This window comes from Mustelus asterias, chromosome 23 (assembly GCF_964213995.1).
Source record: "Mustelus asterias chromosome 23, sMusAst1.hap1.1, whole genome shotgun sequence".
Lineage (NCBI taxonomy): Eukaryota > Metazoa > Chordata > Chondrichthyes > Carcharhiniformes > Triakidae > Mustelus > Mustelus asterias.
Genome location: NC_135823.1, coordinates 71,833,715 through 71,848,607, shown reverse-complemented (window position 1 = coordinate 71,848,607; position 14,893 = coordinate 71,833,715). Strand labels below are relative to the sequence as shown.

The 14,893-nt window shown below is 44.3% G+C and overlaps 2 protein-coding genes across 4 annotated transcripts in view; one reads left to right on the top strand and one right to left on the bottom strand.

The window, feature by feature from the left end:
- LOC144510879 (uncharacterized) overlaps positions 1 to 5,396 on the bottom strand; it is a 44,105-nt gene extending 38,709 nt beyond the window's left edge. Inside the window, exons 1-2 of one of the 2 annotated variants that reach the window (XR_013500699.1) lie at positions 4,933 to 5,396; positions 1,185 to 1,628 (exon numbers count right to left, since the gene is read on the bottom strand). The gene's annotated coding sequence lies outside the window, so the exon portion shown is untranslated. Of the gene's footprint in view, positions 1 to 1,184; positions 1,629 to 4,932 lie in introns of those variants that run through there. The other variant, XM_078240922.1, reaches the window with a different exon arrangement.
- A 116-nt stretch (positions 5,397 to 5,512) lies between these two features.
- rps15a (ribosomal protein S15a) lies at positions 5,513 to 14,494 on the top strand. Of its 2 annotated transcripts, none has more exons than XM_078240925.1 (5): positions 5,513 to 5,581; positions 6,409 to 6,546; positions 7,302 to 7,381; positions 7,734 to 7,819; positions 14,365 to 14,494. In XM_078240925.1, the coding sequence occupies exons 2-5, from the start codon at positions 6,414 to 6,416 to the stop codon at positions 14,456 to 14,458; spliced, it is 393 nt and encodes a 130-aa protein (XP_078097051.1). In that variant the 5' UTR covers positions 5,513 to 5,581; positions 6,409 to 6,413; the 3' UTR covers positions 14,459 to 14,494. The 2 variants fall into 2 exon arrangements, with proteins under 2 accessions (XP_078097051.1, XP_078097053.1); XM_078240927.1 differs by lacking the exon at positions 5,513 to 5,581 and adding an exon at positions 5,583 to 5,672.
- The last annotated feature ends 399 nt before the right edge of the window (positions 14,495 to 14,893 follow it).

Genomic DNA, 14,893 nt, shown 5'->3' with positions numbered 1-14,893 from the left:
ACACCAGATCGCAACCATGGATGGCCACCATCGTCACTGCCCATTCCGCTCAATGTCCACTCAGTACCCACCTGTGCCAAGCGCAGGTCAATGAAACTTTTTCGGTTATCAATGTAGGTTCTCCGGACTAGGTCATGCCTACTGACCTGCACTGCCACCTTGGCCCTGGCTTCCTGGGTGAGGCGGGATGGCTTCTTCCTCCTCCAATTCCTGGACATCAGAATGTCTCTCCTAGCGGTGACTACCTACATCAGGGCTTGGAGGCAGTCATCGGGGAAAGGGGGTGCTTGCTGGATGCTCAAATTCCCCTCCAGATCTGCTGTGGCCTCCTGCTGTTCCCAAGACTTGCACAGATATTCTTCTGCAGCCTGTGGAAGCCACTTTTGAAGTTTGTGGGGGGCCACCATTGGACCTGGGTGCCACCGTGAGCCCACCCTCGCCAGATCCAATCCACCAATCTGATTCACTTAAATGGCAGCCAGCATAATATCATGAATTCCAATTGGATGTGGGCAGGAACGGGATACGCTGCAGCTTCTGGTTCTACCTGCTAAGTGCGCACAACAAGGATGAAATTCTACCTATGGTAAAGCAACCTGCCTGCATGGTATGTAGTCCCTTACTGATACTCTGGTTGGTCTGCAGGTTTTATGCTTCAAGCAACTGTGTTCCTTCAACTCCCAAGATCTCAAAACTACTTTCCTGCTTGTGGCACAACAAGCACCCAATGCCAATCTGCGGGAAGAACTTCCTGCTGAAGATTAGGTGGCAAGGCAAGCTTAGAATTCATTTAAACTCGCAAAGAGGCTCGAACAAAATCTGTGGACTTCTTCTGAACATTTCTCTGCAAATTCTCCTCATCCTCAAGTTTCCAGAGATCAAGAGGAAATGCCAAAGGAAAACCAATCCTGCCCAGTTCTTTCTGAGGATATCTCTCCCCAACGGTGGTGGTGGCAAAAAGAAACAAGGAAAGTACAATAAACTGAAAGATAGCACAATTTAAAATGATCAAATAAGGGCGCCAAACCAAACAAAAAGACCGCAAAACACAATTCCACTGACACTTGCAAACAAGGAGTTATAAAAGCCTATGTTCTGGAAGTATGGAAACTGGGGATGCAAGTGCACTTGTTTTGCACACAATACACAGCAATGCTGATGCATTTCTTTTGATTTGGTTTTTTAAATTTGATTTTTATTTGATTTATTGTCACATTTATTGATATACAGTGAAAAGTATTGTTTCTTCTGCGCTATACAGACAAAGCATACCATTCGTACAGAACACAGGGGAGAAGGAAAGGAGAGTGCAGAATGTAGTGTTACAGTCTTGGCTAGGGTACAGAGAAAGATCAAATTAATATATGGTAGGCCATTCAAAAGTTTGGTGGCAGCAGGGAAGAAGCTGCTCTTGAGTCAGTTGGTTCGTGATCTCAGACTTTTGTATCTTTTTTCCAACGGAAGAAGGTGGAAGAGAGTAAATCTGGCATGCGTGAGGTCTTTCATTATGCTGGCTGCTTTGCCGTGTAGACAGAGTCAATGGATGGGAGGCTGGTTTGCAAGATGGACTTCGTTCACGATGCTTTGTAGTTTCTTGCGATTTTGGTCCGAGCAAGAGCCATACCAAGCTGGGATACAACCAGAAAGAATGCTTTCTATGGTATTTTTGTAAAAATTGGTGAGAATTGTAGCAGACATGCCAAATTTCCTTAGCCTCCTGAGAAAATAGAGGCATTAGTGGGCTTTCATCGCCGTGGAGGGAGCAGGACAGATTGTTGGTGATCTGGACACCGACAAACCCGAAGCTCTCGACCACAGAATCATAGAATCTCTACAGTGCAGAAGGCGGCCATTTGGCCCATCGAGTTTGCACCGACAATAATCCCACCCAGGCGCCATCCCTGACACTAAGGGGCAATTTACGATGGCCTATCAGCCTAACCCACACATCATCGGACTGTGAGAGAAAACCAGAGCACCCGGAGGAAACTCACACGGACACAGGGAGAACATACAAACTCCACACAGACCATTACCCAAGGCCAGAATTGAACCCGGGTCTCTGGTGCTGTGAGACAGCAGTGCAAATGACAGTGCCACCGTGCCGCCCTACATTTCCACTTCATCCCTGTTGATGTTTCATACGACACCATGGGAAAACACAGAGTGGGAAAATCTCTAGTTACATAATTTGATGATCTTTAGTCAGCCTTGTGTATGCCAAACTTATTTAGTCCACAGCACTGGAAAGATGTGAGGGTCCTTGAGAGGATACAGAGATTTACCAAAATGGTTCCAAGGATTTTAGCGAGAAGGTTTGATTGGAGAAGGTGTACAAGATTAGGATGGATTTGGATAGGGTAGATGGGGAGAAGCTGTTCCCATTGGCTGATGATACAAGGACTAGGGGACACAAGTTTAAGGTTTTAGACAAGAAATACAGGGGGAATGTGAGGAAAAAACTTCTTTACACCATAGGTGATAATGACCTGGAACTTATTGCCATAAGTGTGGTGAAAGATGAAACATCAATTAATTGAAAGGAAATTAAATGGGCACTTGAGGAAAATAAACTTGCAGAAATACAGGTGTAGAATGGGGCTGACTGAACTGCTCTACTGAGAGCCGGCATAGACTGATGGGCTGAATGGTCTCTTTCTGCGCTATGATGACTATGACAATGCCTAGTCAGAGAATGATGTGGAGATGCCGGCGTTGGACTGGGGTAAGCACAGTAAGAAGTCTCACAACACCAGGTTAAAGTCCAACAGGTTTATTTGGTAGCAAATACCATCACGGTATTTGCTACCAAATAAACCTGTTGGACTTTAACCTGGTGTTGTGAGACTTCTTACTAGTCAGAGAATACCAGGGAGTGTGCTCCCAACAAATTCTTGGCATTCCCATCCGGCCCCAAACTTTCTTACCCACATCCAGCACATCAAAAACGAAACCCTCCTGTAATATTTTATATATATTTGGAAATAATGTCAGAACAGACATGCTTACTTTTCGACTCTGCCCCCATCCTGACAAATGGAAGACAGTTTGAAAGCACGTGCGCTGAATTAAACTGTTGACGCAAAAAAGAACAGCCGTACAATATTGCAGAAGTATTGCAACTCTAAGTTAGAATGCAGAACCTGTTGTAGAGGCACAATGACTGCAAACCTATTACCTTTTATCTGATTAATCATCTGACCATTCAGTTAAAGGACAATTAAGGGCAATTTCATGATAATTTAATAGAACATTGGAAAATATTCCAATTTTGTGTGTTGGGTTTTCGGGTGAGGAGTTAAATGAGTGGCCTGGACAGATTGATCAGGTTTACACTTCTGGTTTCAATACAAAAGAGCCCCAGTTTGCATAATCCCATTGCATCCTCTTCTTTGGTAACATCCAGACCTTTTCTGCACTAAACTCAGTGCTTCATTTGTGTGGAAACCAGGACGACATGCTCAACATAATCCACATTTGATGTTTCATACTCACAGAATCCCCACAGTGCAGAAGGAGGCCATTCGGCCTATTGAATCTGCACCGTCTCTCCAACAGAGCATCTTACCCAGGCCCTATCTCCATAACACCATGTATTTACCCCATTAATCCCCTTAATCTACACATCTTGGGACACTAAGGGGCAATTTAGCTTGGCCAAACCACCTAACCTGTCACCACGACATGAATTTAACAATATCTGTCTGCTTTTATATTTTGTTCCTCTGGAAACAAACTCCCAACACTTACTTATTTTATTTTAAAGTTAGACATGGTAGATTCAGAAAGAATGTTCCTGATGGTGGGGGAGTCCAGAACTAGGGGTCATAGTTTGAGGATAAGGCTAACTGAGGTGAGGAGATATTTCTTCACCCAGAGGTTTAGTTTAGTTATTTATTTATTAGTCACAAATAAGGCTTACATTGACGCTGTAATGAAGTTACTGTGAAATTCCCCTAGTCACCACAGCCCGGCGCTTGTTCGGGGTCAATGCACCAAAACAGCACATCTTTCAGAATGTGGGAGGAAACCGGAGCATCCGGAGGAAATCCACACAGACATTGGGAGAATGTGCAAACTCCACACAGACAGTGACTCAAGCCGGGAATCAAACCTGGGTCCCTGGTGTTGTGAAGCAGCGGTGCTAACCACTGTGCCACCCATAGGGTGGTGAGTGTGTGGAATTCACTACCATAGAATGTAGTTAAGGCCAAAATGTTCCCTGATTTCAAGAAGAAATTAGACATAGCTCTTGGGGCTAAAGAGATCAAGGGATATTGTTTTGGGGGGGGGGGGGGGGGGCGGGATCAGGATACTGAATTTGCTGATCAGCCGTGATCAAAATGAGCGGTGGAGCAGTCTTGAAGGGCCAAATGGCCTACTTCTGCTTCTAGTTTCTATATTTACCTTTTAAACCCATAATAAATTTGCTCCTTCTTTTAGTGATCTCTTTGTTTCTCCCTCTTTTGGAGCAAAACAAATAAACTAACTCAAATTAACTCAGGGACAAAGTAAAAGGGGCAGCTCCCCAAAAGGAGGGGGAACAGCCCGAACAGAACAGAAGTACAAAGGAAACTTAAAACATTAAATCATAATGTGATTATCGGGGTCTATAATGCACCCCAGCCCCTGTGGTGCCCAAGGGGTATGGAAGGCGTCAACTGCGCCCGTGGACACCGCATGCTCCCTCTCCAGGGACACCTGGCCACGAATGTAGCTGCGGTAGAGGGGCAGACAGTCAGGATGGACAACCCCATCGATCGCCCACTGCCTGGACCTGTTAAAGGCGAGTTTTGCCAGGCCCAGGAACAGGTTCACGAGGAGGTCGCCATCCCGACCCTCCCCTCTCCGCACCAGGTGTCCGTAGATTAGGAGCGTGGGACTGAAGTGCAAACAAAACCCTATGTTTCTCGACCTCATTGAGTGTCTTACCTTCCACCAGTGGTGTGTCTATCTGTCTCCTTGTCTCTCCTGTGGGAATGAAGCACCTCACACTTGCCTGGGTTGCAATTATTTTTTCATTTCATCCTCCCCACCCTGCAAACCTTTCCATCTCAATGACCAATCATCAGTGATTTACAAAAACAGGAATTTAGATCCAGGGAACAAAATAAAACTTCGATATAAAATTGCAGTAGTTTGTGTCTTGCTGTGAGTGAGTCTGACCAGGATCTGGAAGCAGAGTGAGAGAGTTTGGGGAAGTCTGTCAGTAACTATTGGAGATTTGTGGAGTTTTTGGGGGAAAGGGTTTGCAGTGAGGGTGATTCTATATTTATCCTTGCACCCTCTGTGTGAGCTCCTCCCTCTGCCAGCCCCGCATTCTCAGAGTTTGAAGAGGCGCCCGGGATGCCTGAGGCCTAGGCCGCCGCCGTTGCTATGTTACCGGGTGTGTTGGTGAATCGCGCCGGAGCTATCGAGCGGGCTGGCAGGCGGGAGGGCGGGTGGATGAGATCGATAATCCACTCCTCCGCCTGGAGGACCACGGGACTGCCGCCGGGCGACGTAACCTCGCGAGAGTTAAAAATGCCCCATCAGGCCCCGCGGCCGGCGTCTCCTTCTCTTTCGCCATCTTGACCCAGCGGTAAGATGTTGGCGGTGTGGGGTTGGGGTTAATCCGACCGATATCCGCGCCATCCTATCCTGTGGCGTTGTTTGTTCTCGTTTCCTTTGAAGTATGTGATGCGAGGATCCGTCCGATGGGATTATTGGCGAGTGATTCCAGTGGTTTCCGTGTAAACATAGTGCTGGATTGTGCCCCCCCCCCCCCCCGGTTCCTGGTTTTGAGGAGTTGGTGTGGCTCATTTAGGAGAGGGGAGGCTGCAGAGCGGGATTGGAGGCCCCGGGTGTGTTCAGAGCACCGGCTGGCCTGGTTGCAGGGCTGGGCAATGCCTTTATTCCAGACGGCTGTCTCCCTCCCCTTGGCATCAGCATTGGGCGGGAGAATGCGGAAACCGCTGGCCACAGCTGTATTGTCTCCTGGTGTCCCAAACCTGCTGGATTTCCTGCCTCTGCAGCTCACCCTGCTCCCTGCCCTGTTCCTCAGGCAGTCCCTGGGGGTAGAGGGTGATTGGCTTCCCCTGCAGGGTGGGGGGTGTGTGCAATCTGTCTCTGCCACATCTGGGGCTTGAAGGGCTGGCTCTGGTTTGTGTTGGGTTGGCCACCAGCCAAATGCCTCAGCAACATCTCTAACCTGAAATCAAAAGAGAAAACGCTGGAAAATCTCAGCAGGTCTGGCAGCATCTGTAAGGAGAGAACCTAACCCCTCTGAAGGGTTGCCCAGACTCGATGTTGGTTCTATTCTCTCCCCACAGATGCTGTCAGACATTGAGGTTTTCCAGCATTTTCTGTTTTTGATTCCAGCATCTGCAGTACGTTGCTTTTATCTCTAACTTACTCCCTTCCTTTCAGGCATCATGGTGCGCATGAATGTTCTTGCGGATGCCCTGACAAGTATCAATAATGCAGAGAAACGTGGAAAACGCCAGGTTCTCATCCGACCATGCTCCAAAGTGATTGTGAGATTCTTGACTGTAATGATGAAGCATGGTGAGATAATGTTTCATCCTGTTTTAGAGTCAGAGTTGTACAGAAAGCATCATGTCAGTGCTGGCTATTGGGCACCTATCTGTTCTAATGAGGCTCTGGGATGTGCCATTGGTACAATGAAGATAGAGTTGCTCGCTGCAGCTGATGAAGCTCAAGTCATTATCGTAACACCACCACAAATCTTACAATTTGATAATTATCCACCTGAAGTATTGCAAACTCTGTTTTGATTGAACATTGCACCTTTTTTAAAAAAATCATTCATGACTTCTCTGGGTCCCCTGGTTTCATCCCACAGTCCAAAAGATGTGCAGATTAGGTGGATTGACCATGGTCAATTGCCTGTTGGTGTTCAATGGGGATTTTCATAGTACCTTCATTGCAGTGTGAATGTAAGCCTACTTGTGCCTAATAAATAAAATTTTAACTTTAAAGGGGGATTAGTGGGGTAAATGTGTGGGATTATGGGGATAGGGTGGGGGGTGGGCCTGGTCAAGATGCTCTTTTGGAGAGTTGGTGCAAACATGATGGGCTGAATGGCCTCCTGCACTGTAGGAATTCTATGATTGGATGCTGGCTGGGCCAGCATTTGTTGCCTTGGAGAAGGTGACGGCCTGCTCTTGCAGCAGCATTGCTTTGTATAGGACAGTGGAAAATGTTTGTTTCTTGAGACAAATCTATCATTTGGAAATTTTTTGGAATATTTAGAAGATATTGGGTGATTTCTTTTGCCTAAAATGTGTTTTTGTTCACAGGATACATTGGAGAATTTGAGATTATTGATGACCACAGAGGTGGGAAAATAGTTGTCAATCTCACAGGCAGATTGAACAAGGTAAAGAATCAAAAATTCAGTGTATGCTCACTAAGTTGTGGAGTACTGTTGTTCCCATTACATCAAACTACTGTGCTTGTCCTAGGAAATACAATTGCTTTCATCTTCCTCTGCTCACTTTAAAAACTTTAACACAGCTGAAATATTTCATCCTCCCTGGTCCTTTCAGATTATTCTCTTTCGCTTTTGTTGCCATCTCTAAATGGCAGTTAATTTGTTCGCAGAATCCTCCTAAAAGCAGCAACGTGGTGACCTGAATCTGTTATGATGTTGATTTAAGGATAAATCAGATATTTAAATTGGTGTTTGTAATGTAACCTAATTTAAAGTGTTGTTTCTTGTTCCCTGACAGTGCGGTGTCATTAGCCCCAGATTTGATGTTCAAGTCAAGGAACTAGAAAGGTGGCAAAATGGTCTACTGCCTTCCCGTCAGTTTGGGTAAGTTTTACCATGGGCTCTTAAATATAGAAAATCCTGGTTAAAGTCCAACAGGAGCGCTGCTCTGAAAGCTTGTGATTCCAAATAAACCTGTTGGACTTTAACCTGGTGTTGTGACACTTCTTACTGTGCTTACCCCAGTCCAGCGCTGGCATCTCCGCCTCATTGAAAATCCTGGTAGATATTCCGAGTCTCTGACTGAAATTGGCTTTCATAACCATGATATTGAAAGATGTGCTGTTTCAAACTCTGATCCTCTGGTCTCTACATCTCCCAAACATTGCAGATGATACCAAGATATGTAGAGAGACAGGTAGTATTGAGGAAGTAGGGGGGCCTGCAGAAGGGGTTGGACAGGTTCGGAGAGTGGGCAAAAGTGGCAGATGGAATACAATATGGAAAAGTGAGGTTATGCACTTTGGAAGGAGGAATGGAGGCAGAGACTATTTTCTAAATGGGGAAAATGCTTAGGAAATCAGAAACACAAAGGGACTTGGGAGTCATTGTTCAAGTTTCTCAAGGTTAACATGCAGGTTCAATCGGCAGTTAGGAAAGCAAATGTAATAATGTAAGAGGGCTAGAATACAAGAGCAGGGATGTATTTCTGAGGCTGTATAAGGCTCTGGTCAAATCTTATTGAAACTTATAGGATACTGCGAGGCCTGAATAGAGTGGACGTGGAGAGGGTGTTTCCACTAGTAGGAAAAACTAGAACCTCAGGCTAAAGGGAAGGTCCTTTTAAAGCAGAGATGAGGAGGAATTTCTTCAGCCAGAGAGTGGTGAATCTGTGGAGCTCTTCGCTGCAGAAGGCTGTGGAGGCCAGGTCATTGAGTGTCTTTAAGACAGATAGTTTCTTGATTAATAAGGGGATCGGGGTTTATGAGGATGAGAAAAATATCAGCCATGATTGAATGGTGGAGCAGACTGATGGCCGAGTGGCCTAATTCTGCTCTTGTCTTATGGGTCTTATTGGTAGCATTGCCTTCATCTAAGTCAGTTCCGTGTTTTGGAATACCACTACTACAAAAAAACCCAAGTTGAAAGACTCCGTTTCAGAGTTGAGAACATCTAAAGTTCACTGACCCCCCCCCCCTCGTGCTTTCTATGTGGGTTGTACTACTCACCTTGACTTGAGGGATGCATGTTTCTCATTGTTTAGTGATTAATTAGTTTGCATGTCTCTGGGTTTTTGCTGTCTCTGGAGTTGTTGCCTTCATTGGGTGGCACTGTGGGTTAGCACTGCTGCCTCTCAGTTCCAGTGACCTAGGTTCGATTCCCGGCTTGGGTCACTGTCTGTGCAGAGTTTGCACGTCCTCCCTGTGTCTACGGTTTCCTCCCATACTCTCAAGATGTGTGGGTTGGGTTGATTGGCCATAATAAATTGCCTCTTTAGCATCCTGGGATGTGTAGGTTAGAGGGATATGTGGCGTGATGGGGATAGGGTGTGGGTGGGATTGTTGTTGGTGCAGACTCGATGGGTCGAATGGCCTCCTTCTGCACTGCAGGGATTCTATGATTATGGGTTATTGGCAATCTGCCCCTCAAATCTAGACAATAGTCAGTGTGGAATGCAGTCTGCTTTAGAGACTAGCCTGGGAACAGGGTTGCATTTGCATGCTAACGTGTTAAAGCACGAGTCCTGGGAGTGAAAGTTGCTTTAAAATTGTGCTCACTTACTAGAACCTTTCTGTAAGTTTGACAGCTCCTGATTTAATTGGTGCCAGTAGCCTCCAGCAACTCATCAGTGCTAGATCAGTTGTCCCACCCAGTCTGTAAACATTTCTCCACTGGAGGGATGAATAGTGAACACGTTTTGGAGGGGTTGAGGAATCTGAAATTTCTCCGTCCAATCACTTCCTCCTAATCAAACTCCGACTGAAATAACTGAAGGGTAATTTTCCTCCTGCCTTCTATAACTGGCCCCTCAGCTACCTCCTGCTTTATTTTTGAATGCTTGCAGTGAATCCAGGCTTTCCATATTATTAGTAATTATACCAGAGTTGTTTGACTTTTTACAGAAACAATTTCCTACTGTTAAATCTGGAATTCCCTGCCCAGTGAAGCAGTTGAGGCTACTTCATTGACTGTTTTTAGAATCGTAGAAACCCGACAGTGCAGAAAGAGGCCATTTGGCCCATCGAGTCTGCACCGACCACAATCCCACCCAGGCCCTACCCCCATATCCCTACACATTCACCCACTAATCCCTCTAACCTATGCATCTCAGGACACTAAGGAGCAATTTTAGCATGGCCAATCAACCTAACCCACACATCTTTGGACTGTGGGAGGAAACCGGAGCACCCGGAGGAAACCCCCGCAGACACGAGGAGAAGGTGCAAACTCCACACAAACAGTGACCCAAGCTGGGAATTGAACCCAGGTTCCTGGAGCTGTGAAGCAGCAGTGCTAACCACTGTGCTACCGTGCCGCACGAGGCAAGGATAGATAAATTTTTGAACAGTAAAGGAATTAAGGGTTATGATGAGCAGGTGGGTAAGTGGAGCTGAGTCCATGAAAAGATCAGCCATGATCTTATTCAATGGCAGAGCAGGCTCGAGGGGCCAGATGCCGACTCCTGCTCCTAGTTAGTTTTTTTTGGGGGGGGGGCGCTACTGATGCCTCCTTGTTTTCCCTTGCTAGATTGAGTTACTCAGAATATTCCTTCTGGTTATTTTAAAGAATCTCAATTCTTGTCACAATGTATGGAGATTTCATTTGCAGAATGCCTTTGGGTTTCCCTTATCGGTGTTTCCAAGTACAGTATCTTCCAGCTACCTGGGTTCTGATATTGGCACTACATGCATCTTTCCAGACAATAGTGGACCCAGGATTATGGCAGCTGGTTCAGCAAGCTCCCTTAATCATAGCCAGTTCCCACATTGACATCCAAGGATTTAATTCTATCAACCTGAGTCATGATTTGTTCTCTTGGTTACTTTCCATTTTGCAGTGCCTGATAACTCGGGTGCTTTCCCTCAGCAGCTCCTGCCCCACCTTTTCTCCTCTCGGCTATAGTAACCCAGTTGCTGCCAGAGCTCTGCCCAAACATCTGGTGTATGGAATGTTCCTTCCCCTGCACATCCTCCACCCCACTCCAAATGAGGGGAAGCATAACTACTGCTGATTCAGAGATGTGTAGAGGATTCAATTCCAACCTTTTCATCAATTGAACTGTGTTCAGTTTTGACAATTATAATTAGGCTTCACAAATATATATAACCATGTATTTGACTATATGCATGTAGCATTTTGTCTTTTAAAAAGCATTTAGACAGTTACATAGGTAAGATGGGTATAGAGGGAAATGGGCCAAGTGCGGGCAATTGGGATTCGCTTCGGGGTTTTAAAAAAAAAGGGTGGCATGGACAAGTTGGGCCGAAGGACCTGTCTCCATGCTGTAAACCTCTGACTAGTGGTCTTGGACATAAGCAAGAGCAGAAGACAAGTGTCAGGATGATCAAGGCTGATCTTGGGCTTCAATCTTTTCTCCTGTTCCCTACATATCTCTCTATTCTGAGAGAGCATCAAACTGTCTCGTCCTTGAATACATCCACAACCCCATGAGGTCGGGAATTCCCAAGATTCACAGCCCTCCGAGTGAAGAAATTACTCCTCCCCTCTCGTCTGAAATCATTGGCCCCTCACTGCCCCCTTGTTCCAGACTCCCATTTGTCAGGGTATTGGTAATGGGAATGAAGCAGCTGGTTGGGGCTCTGGTGATGGCAAGTTTGGTCAGGACTGGGTTTGGATAGAAGGTTGGAGCTGCAGCTGTTTTAACCCAGGCAGTGGGTATGAAATGCCTTCACCATGATGTGCATTATTCCGTTTCCAGAGTTGTTTGGCTTTCACTTGTTCAAACTAAGCTTTTGAACAGCAAAGTCTGGGTTAGTTAGCATTATGTAGACAAAAAGATAAACTTATCAGTGATGTTCTTTGTGTCGATACAGCTTTAGATATTCCTGCTGATGGTGCACATTCTATCCCTTTATGTAATACACTATCCTGGTCTTTGGTTTTATTTACTGTTTCTAATTGTGTTGGCTGTGTAATATTGTCCTTGACGAGAGCGTTGTACCTCCCAAGTCTCTGGGTATTTTGTGGGTCTTTCCTACAAAGGCCTCTGCAAAATCTTGGCGCATGTTGATACCCTGAAGAAATTCATCCTCTGACACTTAATGATTTAACTTTTAAATTCTTTGTTCAAAATTATGGCAATTATATCCAATGACTAATGTTAGATGTGATTGGACAGCTTGTGCTGAACAATTGTGTGCTAAGAAGTCCACTAACTGCCAATTTGAGATGGTCAGTTAGACGCAACGTTGCTCACTTGTGCTTACCGGAATTTACATCTATTTGTACAATGGAACCGGTCAGCTGCAGGCAAAAGGATATGTCAAGCATTTCACCACTTTTGAATTGAAGCAAGGCATTGGGGACAATAGTTCCCTGATTCGTTCCTCATTCAAACCCAACCTGCACCCTTTCCTCATTCAGAATAATTATTTCTATTGAAATTTGGCATTCTTGTCTGTCCTGATATGCGCAAGACAAAAAAGCTTCACAGCTTGTCTTCAGTAATACTCAAACTGAGATGAGTACTCATTTTGATAATTATGTTTGCTAGTGTTTAAGAAAGCATCTCTGGAGCAATATGTCGTACCAGTTACTGACCTTTGGTACTGATCCATTGGTGTTATGGCTTCATTTTGTCAAAAATAAAAAAAATCTCTAGGCTCAGTGATCTTATTTACAACTAGTGCTTGAACATCAAGGGACAGAAATATACACTTGCTGGTTAAACTTGTATATGAAGGTGTCTTTGTGGTGTGGGTGTTGCTGACAGAGCCAGTATTTGTTGTCCATCCCTAATTGCTCTCGAGCAAGCGGCTTGTTAGGGCCATTTCAGAGGAGAGTCAACCACATTACTGTGGGTTTGAAGATGTGTAGGTCAAACCAGGTAGGGATGGCAAATCGCCTTCTCTAAAGGGCATTTCTAAAGTGCTTTTATTCAACCAGAGACTTCCAGTAGTTTCATGGTCACTAGACCAGCTTTCAATTCCAGGTTTTATTGAATTCAAAATCCACCAGCTGCCATGCTGGGATTTGAACCCATGTCCCCAGAACACTAGCCTGGGTATCTGGATTTACTGGTCCAGTGGTATTGCCACTATGGTGAGGAAATATTTGCAGATCATACTGATTGGAATTGGAAGATTGTCTATTAATTCTACGGTTCAAATTCAATTTATTAAATCCAAAATCCCACCAGTTTGCCACTTTTTAAAAACTCTAACTTGGCAATCTCGAATTTGAATGCTGTTCTAAGGTACACAATCCTCCCTCTTGACTGGATGTCTACATATGCCAAGGTAGATGACCCATATTAAATGCTATAAATTAACATAAAGACCTTTGAACTGGACATGAGAAGCATGTAGATTATCCCTTGAGGCCTGGGCTTTCCATCCTAATGGGGAGAGTAAAGTAGCTTCAATCTTAACTTATTGGATACGTTGTGCCAATGTTAGGAAAAAGATATAAAAGTCTGAGATAATGTACCAACCTGACTCAGGAACAGCTTCTTCCCTGCTGCCATCAGACTTTTGAATGGACCTACCTTGTGTTGAATCTACCTTTCTGTACATGCTAGCTATGACTGTAACACTACATTCTGCACCCTCTTTCTCCCCTATGTACGGTATGCTTTGTATAGCATGCAAGGAGCAATACAACACTGTATACTACATGTAACAATAAATCAAATCAAAAATACAACAGTCTTTTATAGGCTGCACTGAAAAGCTAATGCACTGTCAATCCTCGAGGATTAATTGTTAAGTTTAATGGAAAAGCAGGAAAACTAGCTATATTTCTAAAAATTCCAGTCATTTTAGTAATAAGATTCTGGTTGAGATGAATCCTCTTGGTTAACTGAGCATTAAGAACCTTCAGTATTGAGCATGTTAGTTGTTTCATTAGGACTGACTGTTGCACTGGTCGTACTTTCAATGACTTTCTGAAGATTATACAAATTGTCAGGACTTGGTTTCAGTCTCACAGTCTGAGAGGGTTCTGTACTCCATTTGAAGTTTGCAATTTTTGAAGTACATTAGAAATTTGCTGTCTACAGAACAGGATTGACTGATGTAGGGTTTTGGATACACTGAAGTTAGAATCCAGATTGCGGCATAAAAGCTGCAGGGGAATTTATAATGTGAGGAACAAGGTTTGAGATTTGTTAAATTGATTCGGTCAGATCTTTTCTCGAAGCAGTTTGGAATCTTTTTGATTGGATGATGGACAGTACCAACCATTGACTGCTTTTGCAGAATGGTTAAAGCCTGCTTTGCAGACATCTCTATATACACAAGAGTACAATCAACCATCTAATTCTAGATTCTATAATGACTACTGTTAGTTTTAATATAACTTATCCTGGGTAATCATCCAGCTACAAGCATGATGATTTTCTGTTTTGAAATGTCAGTTAAAGTGGCGAAGGATTCAGCCTGCAATTAATAACATTTTTACAATTATAGGTACCTCGTTCTAACGACCTCAGCTGGCATCATGGACCATGAAGAGGCCAAACGGAAACATACGGGAGGAAAAATCCTAGGATTCTTTTTCTAAGATGTGAAACCAATCTATAATAAAACATTGAAACTATTTTATTTTGTCTATTTTTAAATCGGTCTGGGATTAATGTCCAGAACAAGCAGGGGAGTCTTTGTCCGATGAACACATTGCAGACGTGGTTAAGAAATGCACTGAATCACATCTGCTTTTCTGAGCTTGCTGAGAATTTTCATTTTGGATGTACATTGAACCAGGAACAGGAGTAATCCACTTGGCCTCTTGAGCCATATCACTGCAAAGAATTAATTTGAAATTTAAAATTAACTTCAATCTAATGTAATCATGGCAAAGGTGTTGCTATATATTGTTCATCACTTCAGTGGGTTTTCTGGCATTCCTGGCTAGAAAGTGACTGAAACCACCAATTATTTGAAAGAGCAATACGCAGAGGATGGAATGTAAGGGAGGATTTTACAGCCTGACACAGGC

Coding starts and splice junctions, on each gene's coding strand:
- rps15a (XM_078240925.1), top strand. CDS start 6,414: ATGGTGCGCATGAATGTTCTTGCGGATGCCCTGACAAGTATCAATAAT. Junction 7,382..7,733: donor TCACAGGCAGATTGAACAAG/GTAAAGAATCAA, acceptor GTTCCCTGACAG/TGCGGTGTCATTAGCCCCAG. Junction 7,820..14,364: donor CTGCCTTCCCGTCAGTTTGG/GTAAGTTTTACC, acceptor TTACAATTATAG/GTACCTCGTTCTAACGACCT.